This window comes from Lynx rufus, unplaced genomic scaffold (assembly GCF_022079265.1).
Source record: "Lynx rufus isolate CCGP_SWC_20201006 ecotype Redwood Valley unplaced genomic scaffold, mLynRuf1.p SCAF_4, whole genome shotgun sequence".
Taxonomy (NCBI): domain Eukaryota; kingdom Metazoa; phylum Chordata; class Mammalia; order Carnivora; family Felidae; genus Lynx; species Lynx rufus.
In genome coordinates, this window is record NW_025814856.1 from 50,501 (window position 1) to 70,230 (window position 19,730).

General features: G+C 63.5%; 1 protein-coding gene across 1 annotated transcript; it reads right to left on the minus strand.

Annotated features, from left to right (window-relative positions):
* Nucleotides 1-1,210: 1,210 nt before the first annotated feature.
* On the minus strand, nt 1,211-12,517 carry KLF16 (KLF transcription factor 16). Its single transcript, XM_047096552.1, has 2 exons — nt 11,906-12,517; nt 1,211-3,426 (listed from the first exon to the last, which is right to left on the minus strand). Exons 1-2 carry the CDS (start codon nt 12,375-12,377, stop codon nt 3,125-3,127), a joined length of 774 nt encoding a protein of 257 aa, XP_046952508.1. The 5' UTR covers nt 12,378-12,517; the 3' UTR covers nt 1,211-3,124.
* Nucleotides 12,518-19,730: the final 7,213 nt, after the last annotated feature.

Here is a 19,730-nt window from a genome sequence, read left to right on the forward strand (position 1 = left end):
GGAGTATCGTCTGCACACAGGGGAGGTGAGCGTACAAGAAGCCCAGTCAGAGGGGAACATTAGCCTGGGGCGGGCATCGGGGAGGGTCAGGGGTCCCCGAGGCCGCATGACCAGGGAGTGTCGAGAAGGCAGGAGGGGGACACCTTCGAGCTGTTCGGAGCACGTGGGATGGTGTCCAAGAGAGACTGGAGGCAGGGGCTGCGTTCCCCGAATTCCAGGAACTCTGCCCAAAGGGGCAGAAAGGCCAGAAGAGCTGGAGAGGGACAGTGGGACAGGGGTCCAAGGAGCAACGTCGGCGGGCCTGCGGGGCAGAAGCCAGTAGAAAGGGGGACAAAGTGAAGCAGGAGCCAGGGGGATGCAACAGGGAGGCCGACCTCGAGAAAGGGCGAGGGCCCCGCGCCCAGGTTGAGGGCCACCTGCGCGGCCGCCAGGGCCGGACCCCCGACCCCGAGGAGGGCGCGGCGGGAGCCGGCGATGCAATGACAGGGGCGGCCGCCAGAGGGCGCAGCCTCCGCCTTCCCCGGGGACGGACTCCGGGGAGGCCCTGGCTCCCCGCCCAAGCCACACCCGCCCTCGGGGCTCGGGAGACCGCTGGAATCTGGGTGTCTATCTCCTAGGAAGGGGTCCGAGACCCTCATCGGCTTCTCGGTGCTGCCGGGGACGCCAAGCCCTCACCAAGGGCCCCCCCCCCCCGCCCGGCCGCCTCCAGGCGGGAGCTGGCACACGGCCGGCGTGCGGAACGTGGGCAGCCCCCTGGGCACAGGGGCCAGGCGGGGCACAGACAGCGGGGGCGGGGGACCCTCTGGGGAGGAGCCCTGTCACGCCCACGAGCAGCCCCAGCGGCGCAGGCTCCCCTGCCGCCCGGCTCCCGGTGCCGGAAGGGGGCGGGCGCGGGACGCCCCCGGGCGCCGTGTCACCGCGCCTCGGTTGCCGGGTAACCGAGCGGGAAGGAGGGGGGCGCAGCTGCGAGAGGCGTGGGTGACACGGGACGGCAGCGCGCTCTGCTTCCAGCAGCCCCCTTCCCAGGCCTTAGGGCTGAGGGGGCGTCATCCCATGCCCCCACCAGGTCCAGAGATTCAGGGCCCCACTGCCTCACTTTCTGCAGCGGGACGCTGGTGACCTGGGGGCTACCCTGTTGCGTGGGACACAGAGACTCAGAGAGTTCTCCGGTTGAAGGCCAGAGGTGAGAAAGACCACACAGTCACCAGAGTCGGGTTTAAAAAAGGGCTTGTTTAATTAAATACAAGGAAAAGGCCAGGCAGGGCAGGGTAAGGTGGGGGGGGGGGGCGCCACCTGACAGCACGAGTCCCTTGGGGCCCTCCCCTTGAGATGCCACAGCGAAGTGGCTGGAACCAGGTCCCAGTGACCTCCAGCTCCTTGGGGGAGGAGGGGCACAGGTCTGGCCAGACCCCTGGACACGGGAGAGGGGCCAGGGACGCGTCCTCCGCCTCCTGGGCCCTCAGACCCACACTTCACGTCCTGTGGACAGGCACCAGCCAGGGATGGGACAATCAGGAGGACGTCCGTAAAGACATAAAGGAAAATGGGACCCCAGCCTGCCCCCACAGACTAAGGCATCTCACCAACACTGCTGGCAGGGAGGGTTTAAGGGCACGCATGGGCCAGCCCTGCCAAGATCTGCCCAGAGACTGGGCCAGAAGACCCTTCCCAGCCCAGCTCCAAAGGGCTTCCCTGGCCTCCTCCCCAGGACCCCAGGCACCCACCCCCTGATCCTGCCGAGGCAGGTCCAGTCCACACCGCCATCCAGATCCCCAGCCCCCAGTGGGGAGACAGAAGGGTTCTGGAACACACGTGGGTGCCAAAAACCTCCTGCAGCCAACAGTGGGCGATAGGTCCTTTCCGGGTCTTGGGACAGGGACCCTGGGTCTGTCCCGTTCTAGGGCATGGCCCTCAGTCCCTACCCAAAATGAAATCCAACCGAAGCCACAGTGGGAAGACACCAGGAGGGGTCATGGCGCTTACCCCTCCCTACCATAAGTAGGGATCATACAGACCTTCCCCCCAACACCCACACCCCCTGAGGACAATGGACCACCCATGGGGCCCAGATCAAGAAAGGGATTGGCGCCTGAAAAAATATTCTATCCGGTCCAAAAAAGCGAGCTATCCCATGGGGTTCAGGGGTCAGCCCTCATGCTTCCTGCCCTTGCAAAGCAGGACCTCAACCTCTGGTCCAGGGGCACCTGCAGGGAAGGGCTGCCCGATGCTCAATGACTGTCATGGTCCCAAACAGGAGGGATTGATTGTCATGTGATGCTATGGAAGGCCAATGCTGGGGACTCTACCCCGAAGGGAGCAGTCCTCACTCACACACTCACACACCCACCCAGAGGGGGGCCGCTCACTGCCCCCCTCCTTCCTACCAGCAGAGACAGAGGAAAATAAATAAGCAGGCATCTGCCCCAGCCCGTGTTATCCACCTTCCCCAAATGAGAGTCAAAATGCTCTTTGGAAGAACCCCTTTCTCTCCCTCCCTACCCCAGTTTTAGGAGCAAAACCTGGACCCCACTGCCTCCCCCCCTCCCGGCCTCCCCCCTCCCCACCCTGCCCCCACTGCTGGGGAGCCGGGTGGCAGGGCAGAATCTGTGGACACCTGAGATTGAATACCCGGATGGGGGCGGCTGGAGCCGCACCCCAATTCCCTGAACGTCTCCAATGGCTTTCAGTGGGGTGGGGGGCCCCGGGCGGGGTGGGGGTGGGGCCGCGGGAACCCCCGGTTCATCTATGGCTCTTTGCACACATCATCCCAACCTGGAGAGGAGGGCTGGGGGGCCAAGTCTGAGCACTGGTTACGTGCCCCTTTCCTGGGCCGCTCCCCCCAGACCCACCCTCTCCGAAGCAGGGAGGTGGCGATGGGGGGAGGGGAGCGCCGGCCGGCTGCCCACCTGGGGTTCCTGTTTAACACATAGGAAGAGAGTTATCCGACATGGCTATTTACACACACGGGGCCCCAGCCACCCCTCCCAAGGGCCACCCCCCCCCAGTGTCGGGGACACCGGCTGTCGGTCCGTGGCCCGCCCCGGGCTGTGGACAGCAGGCGTTTTGCTGGTGCTCCGGGCCCAGGCCCAGCAGGGGTGCGGCAGGGTGGGCTGGACTAGGGCCCTTACAGGCCAGAGGGGGCCGGGCTGGGCGCGGGGCTGGGCGCGGGGCTGCCCGCCAGACTGCAGGGCAGCGAGTCGCTGGGCGAGGTGCTGCGGGCGCCCGGGCGCCGGAGCAGTTCCGGGCGGAAGCCGGGGTGGCGGCGCGCGTGCTTGGTCAGGTGGTCGCTCCGGGTGAAGCGCTTGGAGCAGAGGGGGCAGGGAAAGCGCTTCTCGCCGGTGTGCGTCCGGTGGTGGCGCGCCAGCTCGTCGGAGCGCGCGAACTTCTTGTCGCAGCCAGGCCAGTCACAGGCAAAGGGGCGTTCACCTGGGCAGAGGAGGCAGAGGGCAGACAGCGTGGTCAGTGGGGGGAGGGAGGGGGCGGGGCAACTCGTCCCCCCCCCCCCCCCCGTTCTAGAGGCTGAACTCCGGGCGTGAATTCAACACGTGGAAATGTGCAGAGGAAAGCCCCACTCACTTCAAGAACCCCTAATTAGTATTCCTGCCCTTTCTTTCCTATGAACCCATAGTAATTCCACGAGCAGTTTCCGTGCGTTAAAAGAAGACCGTGCGGAGCCCGAGCCCTTCCAGGCCCGCCCCCGCGGCACCACCGCACCGCCTCCGTGACATCCGTGACAGGGTCTCGCGGTGCACGAGCCACACACACGTGCGCGCCTGCTCGGAACGCATGCGGGGTTTTGCAGGGGCTTCTCCCGATGCAAATGGATCCCGCCGTCCCCACCTCCACCTCCGCTCTCCTTTGGAGCTTACCGGAGGCTCTCAGGTGTTCACAACCCGTTGGCCCCTTCCTTTTGAAAATGACCACCCCGGACGCAAAGTCGGTGTGGGGGTGCCTGGGCGGATTCCCGTGGCCCAACGACCTACTGACCCTTGTGGCCCCTCTATGGATGGAGAACACGTGAAGGGCCTCTAGGGCCACCTGCAGCCCCACACAGGGGCAGAGGGAGGAGAAGGGCACGAGGCCCAGGCACAGACGGCCGCCGGGAAGGGGAGGGCCTGGAGGCCACGGCCACTGGCCTCACCCCGCCCCCGCCCCCGCGGAACAGACCGTGAGGGGAGGGGCGGGCCGCCACCCTGCAACTTCCTCTGCAGACCCCTCCCACCTCCCCGGCTGGCCTCGCCCATCCTGCCGTGAACCAAACGGCGCTGCGAGCCCCGAGCGCCTGTCCCCACCCACCCCTCGCGTCTGGGGTCTCAGCCCCAGAACGCTTCAGCCCGACCCCCAGCGAGTGTTGTCCGCATCTCCCCGGCCGACCCGGGAGCGCCGAGGGCCCCACCTCTACGCAGGGTCCACCGGGGACCCCGCCACGCCCCAGGCCAAGGGGTGATAAGCATCCTGGAGCCTGCACCCTTGCGCCCCGCGCCCGGCACCTGGAACCCTGGACTCCCCAGGCGTTGCTTTGTCCACGAGTTCTGGAGTGTGTGTCTGCACCCCTGTGCTATACCCTTTGTGGCACTGGATGGAGCCCCACATAGGAAGGTAGAGCGCTGGGATTGGGGGAGGCCACAGAGCGGTCAGGGTGGTCACATCCTGGGTTACATGCTGGCCCTGCAGTGACCCAGGCTGACCTTGTCTCAGGGAACACACCCAGAAGAAGGTACACGGTCTAGGATCAGAGAAAGGCTCCCCAAACAGGACCGATGCCAGCAGCCAGCAGGAGGGCCCACGGGACAGACCTGTGGCCGTGGGGGGAACAGAGTAGGCCAGGAACATCTCTGCTCTGAAAGCTAAGGGACTGTCCCGGGGAGAACCGCTGGGGAGGGGTGGGGGAGGGGAGTAGGGGTCAGAAGAGGCAGAGGGGCTCCTGCCATCTCCCAGGGCCCAGGAAAGAGCGGGACCAAAACCTCCCCTCCCCCACCCCTTCTTCCTGGCTACCACCAGCACCAGAGGAGGAGGTGGAGTCCAGCGGTCCCCCCAAGAAGATTTCTTGTGGGTTGCCTGTGGCTCAGGCTCACGCCTGGGGCAAGGGCATGCCCCAGGAGACTGTGAATCCAGGTGAGCTTGTCACCTACCCCTGGGGGGGAGGGGAGGTTACACAACTATGCCCAAGACCTCGCAGACCCCAAATCTCTGGGGCTGCACCCTTCCCTGGAACAATCCAGAAGGCAGGAGGAGGGGTCTCAGCAAGGGCATCGTCTACGGAACCCAGAGCTCAAAACAGCCCGGAAAGGACCCCTACCCCACCTGGATGGCGGAAGGCTTGGATCTGACAGTTCCCCGGGGCTGCAGTCTGGGGGAGGGGAGTCCGGTTTTGGAGGCGGGGCTGCTGGCTTTAGACCAGACCCGGTGCCAGGGGGAGCGGCGCCCCTTCCGAGGGGCGTGCAGTCCTGTCGCCATCTTGCAGGGCGCAGGCGGGGCGGAGGGGGGGGGGGCGGGCATCCCGCTGCTGGCGCGCCCCGCAGTTGGCTCACTTCCCCATTTCGGGCGGCGGGACTAGTACCCGCCTCCCAGCCTCCCCTCCTCCGGCAGTTCTACTTTGCGATGAGCAGGTTGCAAGAGCGGTGCCAGCGCCCACTGGGGCAGGACACATGCAGCCGCCGGGAACACAGCTGCCGCACGTAGCTCGGTGGCGGCGGGGACATCCGCAGCCCAGCCGGCCTCGCTCACGTGGTCCCGCTCCCTCTAGGGCGGGGGGGGGGGGTGGGGTGGGGGGGGTCGGGGTCGACTTGCCGCCGGCTGGACGCCCGCCAGCCCCGCCCCACACCCAGTTGCTGGGGCGCTCACGTGCACACGCGGGTGGCGGAGACCTGGGCGCGGAGGCTTCCCGCCGCCCCCACAACGTCGAGCGAATGCCTGCAAGATACCAGGCCCTGTCACCCTCCCACAGCCCACTAGCCAGGAGGTTGGTGGGGAGCAACCAGGAAGCTCAGAGCCGGAGGGGACCCTAGGTACGGCCACCGGCTGCCCCAAAGCAGACTGGAACAGGGACTAGAGGAAGATGTGGTGGGCGGGGCCCTGGTGGACGTAACCTTTTGACTTGGGCTGGGGTGACCTCGGGACAGTTGGGGCCACCACAGTGCCGTGCAGGCTCAGAAAAACGGAGGCCAAGAGGTCCTGAGACCTGATACAGGACAGAGCAAAGGTGGTCCCTGAGCCAGGACGGCTTGGCCTGCGTGGAGTGGGTGCCCCACCTCCCCCCCGCAGGGCCAGGGGCCAAGGACCAGGGCTCTGACAACTAACCTTCACCGTGACCTCCTGAGGTCATCCCTAGGGGTAGGGAGGGGTGTCTGCCAGCTGACCGGAACAAACGCCCACCTACCAGGAAGACTGCATGGGGGAGGACAAGTGAGGGAGCACTCTCGCAGAGCTACAGAAGGCGGGGAGCAGCTGAGACTACCTGAAAACGGCCCCTGAGTAGCCCAGAGAGCAGTTCTGGAAATACAGCAGAAAGGTGGAAAATAGATGCTGAGGTCTGGAGAGCAGGGCAGGGGGTCCCCTTCAAGTAGCCATTATGGCTTTACAAAGACCAGCCCACGGGAGGCTTGTCTATTCTGCGATTTTGTTTCATAGTTTTTAAGTGATCTCTACACCCAACGTGGGGCTCAATCTCACCCCGAGACGAAGAGTTCCATGCTCCACCTACTGAGCCGGCCAGGTGCCCCGTTCTGGGATTTTATTATTATTATTTCCTTAATTTATTTGAGAAAGGGAGTGCGCAGAAGCGAGGGGGGACAGGGAGGCAGAGGGAAAGCGAGAGAGAATCCCAAGCAGGTTCTGTGCGGTCAGCTCCATCCCCGGAACCGTGAGACCACGACCTGAGCTGAGATCAAGAGTCAGACGCTCAACTGACTGAGCCACCAAAACGCCCCATGTTCTGTGATTTTAACCACCCCCGGGCCCTGCCCCCGAAAAGCCAAGGCTTCCCACCTACCCCACCCCACATCCCAGCTCCTCCCATAGGGTTCCCCTTTCAAGCACTGTGCTGTTGCCACGAAAACTAAGGCAGGCATCCCCCAGCCATCTCTCTATCCCTCACCTTGGCCTGCGTGGCCTGCGTGGCTGCGTGGGCAGCAAATCCCATCAGTAACGCCTTCACAATATCTCCAGACCCCACCCTGGCTCTAGACTCCAGCTCCTGCCTGGACTGGTGCAGTAGCCCATAGGCTTGGGGCTGAGCCGCCCAGTCTGTGCTCTGCCCTCCGAACTCCCAGAGCTACTCCCTGATCCAGGATCAAAGCCGAAAGTGTTTACCTTTTACCCCGCTGGTGCACTTCACTGTCCCCTTTCTTAGCTTCAATAACCTTGCGCTTAGCATCTCCTAGGTGTGATATCTGCCCCCTCACCTGACTGCAAAGCTGAGGGCACAGGCCTGGCATGCCATGGGCACCTAACGCATCTGTGGAGAGAGTCTACGGCTGGGAGAGCTCCCAGCCAAGCTTGGGCTGCTGGCTTAACTGTTGGTTCATCATGCGGTTCACCCCTCCTCCCCGCCCTGCCCCCACCCCCCCAGGTAGGGGCTCCCACTACCATTTGTTTAAAGGGCCAACCACGTGCAGCCCCTCATCCCCCCTTCCTCCTTGAAGACCCACACTGCCATCACCCGCTTGGCACCCAGACGGGCATCCTTGGCATGGGGGCTCTTGGTGCCTGGGGATGAGAGGGTAACACCGCCCCCAGCCACCCCCCCACCCCCCCACCCCCAGCATGTGTGATGGGGAGAACAGTGCTGGGCAAGGGTGACAGTGAGGGCCGGCCCTCCAGCCCTCACTCCCCTGGCGGCCGCCTCCTGGAACTGGTATCACTTGCCCGCTCCCAGGCCATCTGGGCCACGTTTATCAGGGAGCCTGGGCGGGGGTGGTTATCGCCCCCCACAATGTTGGGGGCCCTCCCGCACTCCCCAGTTATAGCACGGGCACCTAAAGTCAGTTCCAGCTGCTCTCTGCACCCTGCCTGCTACAGGAGGGAGCTCACGGGCCACCCCCACCCCCTCCGGCCTGGCAGTGTCCTACCCTGCCCCCTATAAGCCACCAGTCTCCTGAACCCCACCTGTCCTTAAAGGAGCTCACAGCTCTGCCAGGGGGAGAGGGTGGGGTCTACGTCGGCTCAGCCCTGGGAGGGCGATGCCTGCTTCCCCTCCTGGCCTCAGTTTCCCCATCTGCTTCTCCCCTGGGGGGGGGGCTCTTCAGCAAAGAATACCACCTCTGCTGCCCTGCCCCCCTTTGGGCTGCTCAGTCAGAAAAACTACGGTTCACCCCAGCCACCTCCTACTCTCCGGGTCCTGGGGCTTCTTACTGGGCCCCGGTTTGTGGGTTGGCCCACCCCTCTCCCTCCCCTACCACAGCCCTCCTCAACCCCTCTCCCGGGACCCTAATCCCTGCTCCATAAACGGATTTTCCTCTGCAAAGCCGGGCCTGCCTTCCTGCCCACCCTCCACCCTGCCCTTGGGATTAAATGGAACCCTTCACCTGCTCTGACCCTCCCCACCTCACTTCTCCACCTCATCCTCAAAACTCATGCCCCAGGGCCCTTGCCCCCATCCCCTGAGGCCAGGGTGTGGTCCCCTCTCTGGGGACACACCCCTTCCTGCCCCACAGGACCCCATGCTATCAGCTGAGAAGTCTCCACCTCCATCACTGCCACTGTCACCCCCTCCCAAGGTTCCAGAATATAATGGCACAGGGACTGGGCTCTCCCCGCAGTACCTTGCACCACACTGGACCCTTACCTGATTTTCCTCAAACTTAAGGAGAGAGAGTTTTAGAGTAAAACAGGGGGTCTCTCCTGGGGGGTGACCTTGCAACTCCCCCAGGGGACATCTGTCATTGGTCGCAACGCAACCGGGTACGTTCCTGGGATTCCTGGGATGGAGTGAGCAAGGCCAGGGATGTTGCGGAACTCCCCAAGGTGCCCAGGACGCCCCACAGAGAATGGCATCAGCTGTGCCCCGGGGATCAGACCTTGGCCTAGAAGCTCCACTTCCAGATCTGAGCTCCCTCTTGCCAGGAAGGAGCCTGGGACCCCAGAAGGCGCAGGGCTGACCGCGTGCTCAGAGCTGGGGGCTCTGGGGCAGGGGAGCAGTCCGGATCTGGAGGTTGGGAGAGCAGGAAGCAGCCAGCCAGCCTCTCCTCCCACCCCCGCCCCATCTCCTCTCATCTCCGTATCCATAGCAACAGCGTCAACTTCTCCTGAAGCTTCCGAAGTGCCTGCCCACCCCACACAGGAGAGCTCTGTGCTGGGGCTGCAGGCCAGGCCCCGGGGGAGCACAGGACAGCCCTGCCCCTGCAGCTGGGTGGCCCTCTGAAAGACTCCACCGCCCTCCCAGCCTCACCACCCCCAAGCCAAGCGGAGCAGGGACGGTGGGGGCACCACACTTGACCCTGGCCAGGCACCTGATCCCAGTCTGTTCATCTGTAAAATGGAGCTAGGCTGGGATCGGAGTTCATTCCCTTTACTGAGCGGAGGAGTGAACCTCAGGCAGAGCAGGGGGAGACAGGCCTCTGGGGACAATCGGCAGACGGCTGACCTCTAATTATTGTTCCTCGTCACATCTGTCCCCAGGCCAGCCCCTGTGAATGGGCAACACCAAGCTAGCCTTGGGGCACCAGGGACAGGCATGGCTTCCCCACCCCCAAGCCAGGTGTAAGGGCAGCGACTCCCCCCACCCCCAACTAGGTACCAGAAAAGCTACGCGGGGCTCTGTGGTCCGGGGCGGGGGGGGGGGGCCACAGATACACTGAACCCACAGTCTTAAGCAGACGAGCGTGCGGAACCCTCGAGAAACAGAACACCAGGGGTGCCTAAGTCCGGGATTTCCAATCTCAGCAATGGCAGGGTTGGCCCAGGAGCCGCGTTCTCTGGGTCCCCACACCGTAATTACGGAAGAGGGCTTTGGGAGAGGATACCGGAGTTACAGGTCCCACTGACACTAGGGATCCATCCAGGGAGGCCACCCTCCCCTGGGACACTCCCCGGATGAGCCCAATTTTCTCGTTTAAAACACGGATGACAACATTGGTGTCCTGGGCCCAGTGAGGAGTCCCTCCTCTCCCAGGGCTTAGGGAGACGGCCGCCACTGCCTCTGAAGCACTCCAGGACACCCGAGAGGAGGGTCTCTCGGGAGCTGCCGTAGGAGGTGGCCTGGCCACCCCCTTCAACCGACCCAGAAGGGACAAGCAAATCAGCGCACCAGAGCCTCGCCAGGCAACAATTACCTAGGACAGGCGGAGGAATACAGTGGGAGAAACAAGGTCCCTCTCTGGCCGGCCTCCCGCTCCAGCACCCCCATCGTTCAGACAGGCAAACTCACCTAGCAGGAGCCGGAGCTCTGCCCTGACCCCAGCCCCCCACCCAGAGAGGAATCTGCCCTCAGATCCACATAAAGATGCCTCTCTGTGTTCACGGCCCCCCAGGTGTCCCTGACACGCGCCTCAGTGCCTCAAAGCGTAGGTAACACCCAGGGACTGCTCAGAAAAGGACGGAGGACCCTGCAGGAAACACAGACCCTCCCCCCTCAAGTCTGCCCTGGCTGCCCTGTCCTGCCTTACGCCCACTAGCAAGCAGAGCCTGTATGTCCCTGTGGACAGGACGGGGACTGAACGAGACAGGAGGCGGGGAGGGGGGCAGAGCAGGGAGGAGGGCGCCTGGCATCCGAGGCCGTGCAAATGGCCTGAGGCTGCCCCACCATGTCCCCACCACACCACTATGGCCGGCCCTGCTTTCTTGCCCTCTCTCCACAATGAGAGTGTGTCCACAGAGCCAGTGTTGCGACACGAGAAACAGTGACGTTCAGAAGGCAGACTTTCGTGAGCCCTTGACACAGATGAAAAAACTGAGCTCCGGAACAGGCCTCGTGCTGGAGAGGGGCAGGGCTGGAATCGAAGTACATCCTCACAGCCGGTGGCCAGATGCCCACCGCCAGGGCAGGACCGCCTTCCACACTGGAGCCCAGGCCAGCCACCAAGACCCACCTTCGCCCTGACACCCCAAACTCCCAGCTGGAGAGCATTCTCAGCGTCGAGGGTGGTGGACCCAGAGGGGGACAAGGGAGGGGGTGACAGGGTGATGACGGCGGCCCTGCCTCAGACTCCTCCAGGCGTCCCCTCGCCGCACCCCCCCCCCCCGCTCGGCTGTGAGAGGTGACAAATGTCGCTGAACCCTCCCCCAAAGCCTGCCTCCAAACGCGATGAGGACCTGACTCCTTCAAGGGTCCCCTTTCAAATCCCTCTCCCCACCCCACCCCGACTCTGGCCCCAACCCTCACTCTCAGCCCCGCCCTCCGCCGTATTAAAAGTCATAAGGAAAAAAAAAAAAAAAAACGCGCGGGCACCCCCCCCCCACCCCGGCTCCCGCGCCAGGCGCTCTGCTGCCCTCGGGGGTGAATCCTTGATGCCACCCCGGAGGCGGCGGCGCGGCTCCTCCCCCCTCTCCAGATAGGGAAACTGAGACAGGGAAAGGAAAACACAACCATCTCAGAGCTACGTGCTCCAACCACAATATCCACTCCCCAGACCCAAACGCCACAGGAAATTAAGGAGAAACGGAGCCGAGGGGGGAGGGGACGGTCCGGGAGCCCCGATCCCGCCCACGGACCCCATCGCGCCGCGCGCCCCGAGAGCGCCTGCAGCCACCACCGTCGCGCCCGCCAACCGCGCGCCGCCCGACCGCGTGGCCGCCACGCCCCCTGCGCGCGCCCCACCCACCGAGGCCCCGCCCGCCCGGCCGGCGCGGCGGCGGCCCGGGCGCGCCCCCCTCCCCGCCCCCCACGCGCCACGCAGTTTTGGGGTCCCGGAGGGGGCAGGGGCGCAGGAGACCGCGCGCGCGCGCGGGACAGGGGAGCGGGGCTCACCTGTGTGCGTCCGCAGGTGCGACTTGAGGTGTGAGGACTTGTAGTACGCCTTGGCGCAGCCCGGGAAGGGACAGCGGTGGCTCTTGGCGGCGGCGGGCGCGGCGCCGGGGGCGCGGCCGGAGGACGGGGACGAGGCGGCCGAGGAGGAGGAGGCGGGCGAGGCGCCCCCCGGGGCGGCGCCGGGCCCGCTGCGCAGGTCGGCCAGGATGCTGGCGGCCAGCAGGTGGGGCGCGGCGGCGGCGGCGGCGGCGGCGGTGGCGGCGGGGCCCGGGCCGGAGGCGGCGGGGGGCGGCGGTGGCGGGCCCGGGGGCCCGGGTGGGGCGGCCTCGCGGCGCGGCGCGCGCACCTCCAAGCCGGCGGCGGGGCCCGCGCCCTCGGGGCCCGGTCGCCCGCGGTGCACCACCGCGCCGGAGGAGATGGCCATGAGCACGTCGGCAGCGAAGTAATCCACGCACGCCACGGCCGCCGACATGCCGGGCAAAGGCGCGCGGCGCGGGCCGAGCGGGCTGAAAGGAGGCGGCGGGAGCGGTGCCCGTCCGGCCGGCGGCGGCTGCTCGAGTGCGGGAGGCGGAGGAGGAGGAGGAGGAGGAGGAGGCCGGCGCGCGCCGCCGCCGCCGCCGCCCGCGCTCGGCCCGCCCCGCCCCGCCTGACGCGCCCTGACGCACCGGAGCCCGCGGGGGCGGCCGCGGCCCGCCCCGCCCGGAGGACGCCCCCTCGGGGCGCGCGGCCACGCCCCCCGCCCGGCGCGCCCTCCACCGCCCTGCCAGCGGCGCGCGGCCGCCGGGGGCGGGGTCCGGGCCGAAGGAGCCGCCCCCGGCGCGCCCACTCCGGCCCTGGAGCGCGCCCCCGCCTGCTTCTCCAAGCGCGCCCTCCCCACGCGGGCCCCCAGCCAGAGACCCCGCCTCCGTAACCCGCGGCGCGCGCCCCCGGGCCCTTCTCGGAGTACCCCCCTCCCCACGCCGGCAAGCTCCGCCTTCCCCCGGTATGATCCTCCCTCCCGCGAGCGCTCCGCCCTGTCCCGGCACGTCCCTCCTTCCCTCCCCGGACGGCCCCACCCCCTCCCGCGCAGCCCTCCCTCCCTCCCCGGCGCGCGCCCCGCCCCCTCGCGGGCGCGCCCACCCCACGCCAGGGCGCGCGGCCGGCGGGAGCCCGCCCCTTCCCCGGACGCTTCCACCCCGGCCCCGGGCGCGCCCCCGTTCTCGATGGGGGAGGGCTTCGCTCCCCACGTGGCCGGGTGGGGGTGCGGAAGCGGCCAGCCCCGCCCCCCGGCCACGTGCGCGACCCTTCCCCCCCTCTTCTCTCCCCCGACCTGGGCCCTGCCGGACCGCGCTCCCCTTCGTTCCTTCGCCCCCTTCTGCGGGAATCCCTCTCGCCTTTCCCGGAGCCCCGCGGCTGGACAAGGGAGGAGTGGGGCGCCCCGCCCAGTGAACCTGCATTCGTCTCTCTTCCTGCGCCCCGCTCACGGGTGGGGAAGGCCGGTGTCCGCTGGAGGAGGAGCGGGGTCGGGGCATCGGGAAGAGGAGACGGGTGGGGTTGCAAAGGGCCGGGCTCGGGACCCCTCGGCGAGGCAGAGCATTCCGGCCCGGCGGTACACAAGGGCTGGGACCATCGTTCCCCGACGCTGGGCAGGGATCCTTGGGACTCGGAGGGGAAAAGTGGGGCCTGTGGAAGCCCTGAGGACGTCCAGGCCAGGGAGTTCGACAGCGGCTAGGACGCAGATGGCCAGGGTCAGCCTAGCCAGCAGTCCGAGGCGGGGGCGGGGGGCGGGGGGGTCACGCGGAAGTGGGACGACAAGGTGGCCCCCTCCCTGGTGACGATAGCACCGCCCCTTGCTAAGCTGGCTGTGAGGGCCTTGCAATGGCCAGGGTGGGCTCCTGGGAACAGAGCTGCTTGCCCGCGTGTGGACAGAGGCTGGAACCCTGGCCCCATCCTCCACTGTCTTCCCTCGGCCCCTCCCTGCGCCCCCCACCCTGCACGTGGCCGTACTGAGGAGGGCGGGAGAGGGACACACGGCAGACCGAAGGCCGCAGAGATGAACAGCCCCTTTGACAGGCCGTGGACCATCCACGTGGGCACTGGGAGCCCTCGTTCCTGCCGGCCTGGGGCCCCTGGGCCTCTAAAGGTCTAGGAGGTGAACCACCTGGGCGGGTTCCCCAGTCTCCCACCAACTCAGCAGCCCTCAGGGGCCTTAGACATCCCCTCCACACACACCCCTAGGTGCCGCCCAGTCTTTACAGAAAGGGCCCTCCAAGTTCAGACAAGGCAAGAAGCACCTTGAGGCTCCCCCACCCACAGCTTGCACCGGGCACTTAGGCAATGACCGGGACGAGAAAGAGGCCAGGAATCATTTGTTGCTTCCAGAGATGTTTATTGAGCTCAGAGCCGTTCCCCCCCAGCATCTTGCCCTCAAGGGGCTCAAGGTCTAGGGCAAGGCAGCTGGGAGTCAGATCAGGGCATAGGTGGTAGGTGGGCACCGACCTACAGAGTGGAGGAAGAGGGGGGTGGTTGGGGAAACGTGGCATCAGCAGCCCCACCTGGGGCCTGGGGCACGCGGTCCCCCCAGCAGGCGTGGGTCGAGGCCACACTCAGGGCAGAGGCAGGCACCTTCTTGCAGAGGATGTGAGCAAAGCGGTCAGGGCTGCGTCCTGGTTGTTCCCCACAGGGTGGCCCCACAAGTCGTTACTCCTGGCAATAATCGGGATCTCAGACCTCATCTGTGGGCTGTGCCGGCCGCTCTGTGGGCAGGAGTCCCTGCGTGGGAGCCCGTGCGGCACCCGCGGGACCTGTGCTCAGTTGTCACCCGCACAGCTCGACCATCCCCGCCCCACTCTGACCCCATGCGCACCTCTGCCTCATTTTGTCACTGTTCTCACTACGACCCTACAAGTGGCATCCCCATTTCACAGATGAGGACACCAAGGCTGGGGGAGAACAGCGAGGTGGCCTGCCCGTGGGCAAAGCTGAGGCAGCACAGGGTTTGGGGAAAATACAGAGGCGGCCTGAGTGCACACCTGCTGGGACACCCACGGCAGCCAGTGCTTTCTTTCTGCTACCTCAGTTTCCTCACCCGTGACTGGGGGCCGGTCTCTACCCTGCCCTGATGGTTCCCAAGGGGTCAGGAGGGCTCTCACCCGGCTGCAAGACCCAAGCAGGGCAGGCGGCAGTCACTAGCTGTGGAAGGGAGGGACCTCCTGGGGGCACAGGTGAGCGGGGAGTTCCAAAAAGTGGGGGGCGTCCCTGCTGCGGATGCCCCAGACCGTGTGGCCACGAGGAAGGTGCCCCAAATAGGTCAGGGTCAGAATCAAAGCTCCAGTGTGCGAATGTGTGTATACAAATGCTGGAATGACCTTAGCTTTTTTTTTTAAGTGAAGACTTTCTTTTTAATAGTTTTTTTTGTTTTTTGTTTTTTTTTTTATGTTTAAATATTTTGAGAGAGGGAGAGGGTGACAATCCCAAGCAGGTTCTGTGCTGTCAGCGCAGAGCCTGGCTTGGGGCTCAAACCCACAAACCGTGAGATCATGACCTGAGCCGAAATCAAGAGTCAGGTGCTTGGCTGACTGAGCCACCCAGGCACCCACTGCGATAGTTTTAATAATACTTTATGCAATTCAACTTTTTTGGGAACCCGTGTGTGTGTATTATTTGTTCTCTTTAAATGTCAGCAGGTACCTAAACAGTGCAATTACAGGCCATGTGTCCTTTCTTTTTTATGGTTTTCTATATGAAAATTTCTTTTCTAAACACATCCCTCCCACGGAAGTGTAGGCTGTACTCCGGGACTCGATTCCAGAGAACAGAGCAGGGAAGGGGAGGGCAGTAACCTGACTGTGGGGAGGCCTGGTAGACCCCACCTTAGCCAGGTGGTCACGATCAAGGTCGGTCAAACTCAGGATGATGTCCGGGAAGCATCAAGGACTCTTGGTGGGAGGTGACAAAAAGGGCACCTCGACGCTTCGTTCTTCCCCCAAACCCATAACCCTCACGTAGCCTCAGACAGGCCCAGGTCAGGGGACATCTTAGAAAACCCCTGACTAGTCCCCAACACCGTCAAGGTCATGAAACACAAGAAACATGAAGGAGTGTCCTATTTTAAGAGACTAAGGAGACAAGATGGGTAAACAGCACGAGGGATGCTGGAACAGAATAGGACATTAGTGAAACAACGAATACAGTCTGGAGTGTGGTTAACGCTAACGCACGTGAACTTCTTGGTTCCGACAAGATGTTAACATGAGGGGCACCAGGTGAGACGTAGATGGGACTCACTGCTGTCTTTTCTGTAGAGCCCAAAGTATTCCGAGATGAAGGGTTTTTAAATGTTTATTTCAGAGAGAGAGAGAGAGCAAGATGGGGAGGGGCAGAGAGAGAAAATGCCAAGAAGGCTCCATGCCGTCAGGGCAGAGCCATACGCAGGGCTCAACCTCGCGTGAGATCCCGACCTGAGCCCAAATCAAGAGTTGAACGCTCAACCGACAGAGCCACCCAGGCACCCCTGAAATTTTTTTTTAAATTTTTTTAACATTTATTCATCTTTGAGAAACAGAGCATGAGCGGGGAAGGGGCAAAGAGAGGGAGACACAGAATCCGAAGCAGGCTCCAGGCTCCGAGCTGTCAGCCCAGAGCCCGACGCGGGGCTCGAACTCACGAACCGCGAGATCATGACCCGAGCCGAAGCCGGACGCTCAACCGACTGAGCCACCCAGGTGCCCCTGAAATTTTTTTTTTAAGTAATGTCTACACCCAACATGGGGCTCGAACTCACAACCCTGAGATCAAGAAGTTGCAGGCTGCACTAGCTGAGTCAGCCAGGTGCCCCCAAGATGAAAATTTTATTTTAAAAAAAATTATTAATTTTTATTTATTTTTAAGAGAGAGAAACAGAGACAGAGCACAAGCAGGGGAGGGGCAGAGAGAGAGGGAGACACAGAATCCAAAGCAGGCTGCAGGCTCCAAGCTGTCAGCACAGAGCCCAATGTTGGGCTCGAACCCACAAACTATGAGATCACGACCTGAGCGGAAGTCGGACACTCAACCGACTGAGCCCCCCAGGCTGAAAGATGAAAACTTACAAGCAAACAGGGCACAGGGTCCTAAGGTATCGGGAGTTTGCCATGGAGGCACCACGGAGTTTTTACACCCCCCTGCTTCGTCTTGTCAAAACTAAATGTACTTCTTGACCCACCGGTTCCACTCCTAAAAAGGTACCCCCCAAATACTCACACGGAACCAGGCAGGTCTGCGTACTGTTGCATCGTTTGCAATGGGAAAAAAGAAGGCACGAGCCCAAACGTGGGTTCCTAAGTTCTGGAGACCGTGGCTGTGGGAGGACAGGCTGCAGAGCGACAGGACAGCCCTTCCCTAAGGCCCTCTCCTCCTCTCACCCTGCGGCTGGGTGGTGGCCGCGGAGGGTACCGCGGCTCAGCATCCCTGAGCGACAGCGGCCAGGCCCCGACCACCCAGGCCCGACGGGCACGCGCTATGGACACACCCGTGGCTCTGGTGTGTGTTCTGCCCGGTGCCACGCACTGGGGTGTGACAGCACGGAGCCCGCTGTCCGGCAGGGGCACGTGTGTGTCCAGAGACTGAGCACCACGGGAGCCCAGGGCCTAAGCCCAGCTGGGATCCCCGAGACTTCTCCTCCTGGGCCATGTCCCTTGTAAGTGGCGACGGTGGGGACAGCCACCCCGGTGGCCCAGAGTTGGCTTGAGACAGGAGTGCTGAGTGTAAGGGAAGGGGATCCTGACGCTGGGTTGGCACCCCCAGCTACGGGGCCCCCCCAGCTCCCAGGTGGGTCCCGCACCCCGACGGGTAACCCGCCCCGCAGGAGCGCCCAGGCCTCGGATCAGGGTGCTCAGTAGGGGCACCACCAGAGGCCCCGTCTCCGGTCCGGGCCCTGCCGGGCAAGTGCTCCTCCAGCAGCCGGCCACTGTCTGGAGGGAACGGGGTGCTCTGCCGGAATCCTGCCCCCCCCCCCCGCAGTTCACGCGGAGATAGGCGGAGACAGAAAGCAGCCAGGGTTCCACCATCTCCCTCGCGATGACGCGGGGAAGCAGGGTCGCCAGGGGCAAGGAGAGGTTGGACGGACCGGCCCTCGGGTGCCGGGGACCCCGCACGAAGCCCGGTCTGGGCTCCACGGCCGGGGCGAGCGGCACCCACACTGCCCCAGACCCGCCCCTCGAAAGGGGCCCGCGCCCGGCGAGGCAGCTGTGTCTGTCACCCCCCAGGCAGGCTGTGGGCCCCGGGGTCTCCGGGCCCCGGGGCGAGCCCAGGCCAGGCGACCCAGGGGCCCGCGTCTGAGGTGTGCCGGGTCAGGTGTCTCAGGGGGGGGACCAAAGGTGCCGGGGAGCCGCGGGGCGCCCTGCCGGGGTGCGCGCTAAGGGACCTGCCGGGCAGCAGGGGAAGGCTGCCGCCGGGTGTGCACACATGTGTTCTGGAAAATCCACAAAATGGAGAACCGAAAGTTGGCCCTTCTCCCAGGCAGCCTGGCCCATGGGCCATACCAAGCAGAAAGGAAGGGGGGGCGCATCCTGGAATGTACCACAGGCGTCCCCCCATCACCGCTCCGGCATGGCCCAACCCCTCCCCAACTCCCCCACCCCCCCACCCCCAGTCTAGAGGCTGAGGGTGAGCCTTCCCAGGGCTCCACATGGAAAGAGGAGACAGCGGGGCCCGGGGGCCACAGAGGCCTGCCTTAGTTTATCCCTTCCGAGCAATGGGCAGGACCAGGGGAGAAAAGCAGGGTGAGCACTCCCCAAGGGCCGGTGCTATTCAAGTCAGACTGAGAACAGCCACCTGCGTCGACCCAGGTCACCACTGTGCCCTGTGCATGGCCGGGGGGGGGGGGGGGGTGGAGGGGGGGGGCAAACACTGAAGCTTTCAGAGTCCTTTCTATGAGACTGTCACGTGGAACGAGCATTGCGCGCGATATATCCAAGTCCAAGTTGAGAGTCCTTCCTGGACTTTAACGAGCGGAGGCGGGGTCTTGGGACCCTCGGTAAAGAAGGCAGTGGAGTTTGGAGAACTGCGACAGCACAGAGTCTGGGGACAGACCACTCACACTCGTGCGATAAAGGCAACACTTCCCCCACTCATGCCCTGTCTCTCTCTCTCTCTGTCACAAATAAATAAACATGAAAAAAAAAAAAAAAACCTTTAAAAAAAAGGCAACACTTCAGTAGGGGCGGGAGTGGCCTCTGCCAGAAATGGACTTGGGGTGAATGATTGGGGGGGGGGGGACACGTTGCTGGTTCCCACCGCACTCCTTCCCAGAAGCACTTTCCAAAATTACACCAAAAATTTAAATCTATATTTAAAAAAGAAACCATTACATTTCGAGGAAAATACATCCAATGTTTCATCATCTTGGAGTAGAGAAAATATTTCTGAGCATGACACAAAATGAAGGAGCCATAAATGAAAAAAAACTAGTAATAATGATTTCAAATGCTTGGCCAAATGACTATGAATTTTTTAGAAATAAAAGGGAAAAAAAAAAAAGAAATCAAAGGAAAAAACACAGTCCGAGTCAAAAACAAATTACAGATTGAGGGGGGAAAAAAACTTTAAACAGGAAATAGGCTAATTTCCTTCATATGTAAAGTGCTCTTAGAAAACAATAACACCACCGACCCAATGGAAAAATGGTTGAAGAATATAAAATACACATGGCTTGTAAACATATACATGTTGGGGCGCCTCGGTGGCTCAGTCGGTTTAAGCATCTGGCTTCGGCTCAGGTCATGATCTCATGGTTTGGGGGTTTGAGCCCCACGTCGGGCTTTGTGCTCACAGCTCAGAGCCTAGAGCCTGCTTCAGATTCTGTGTC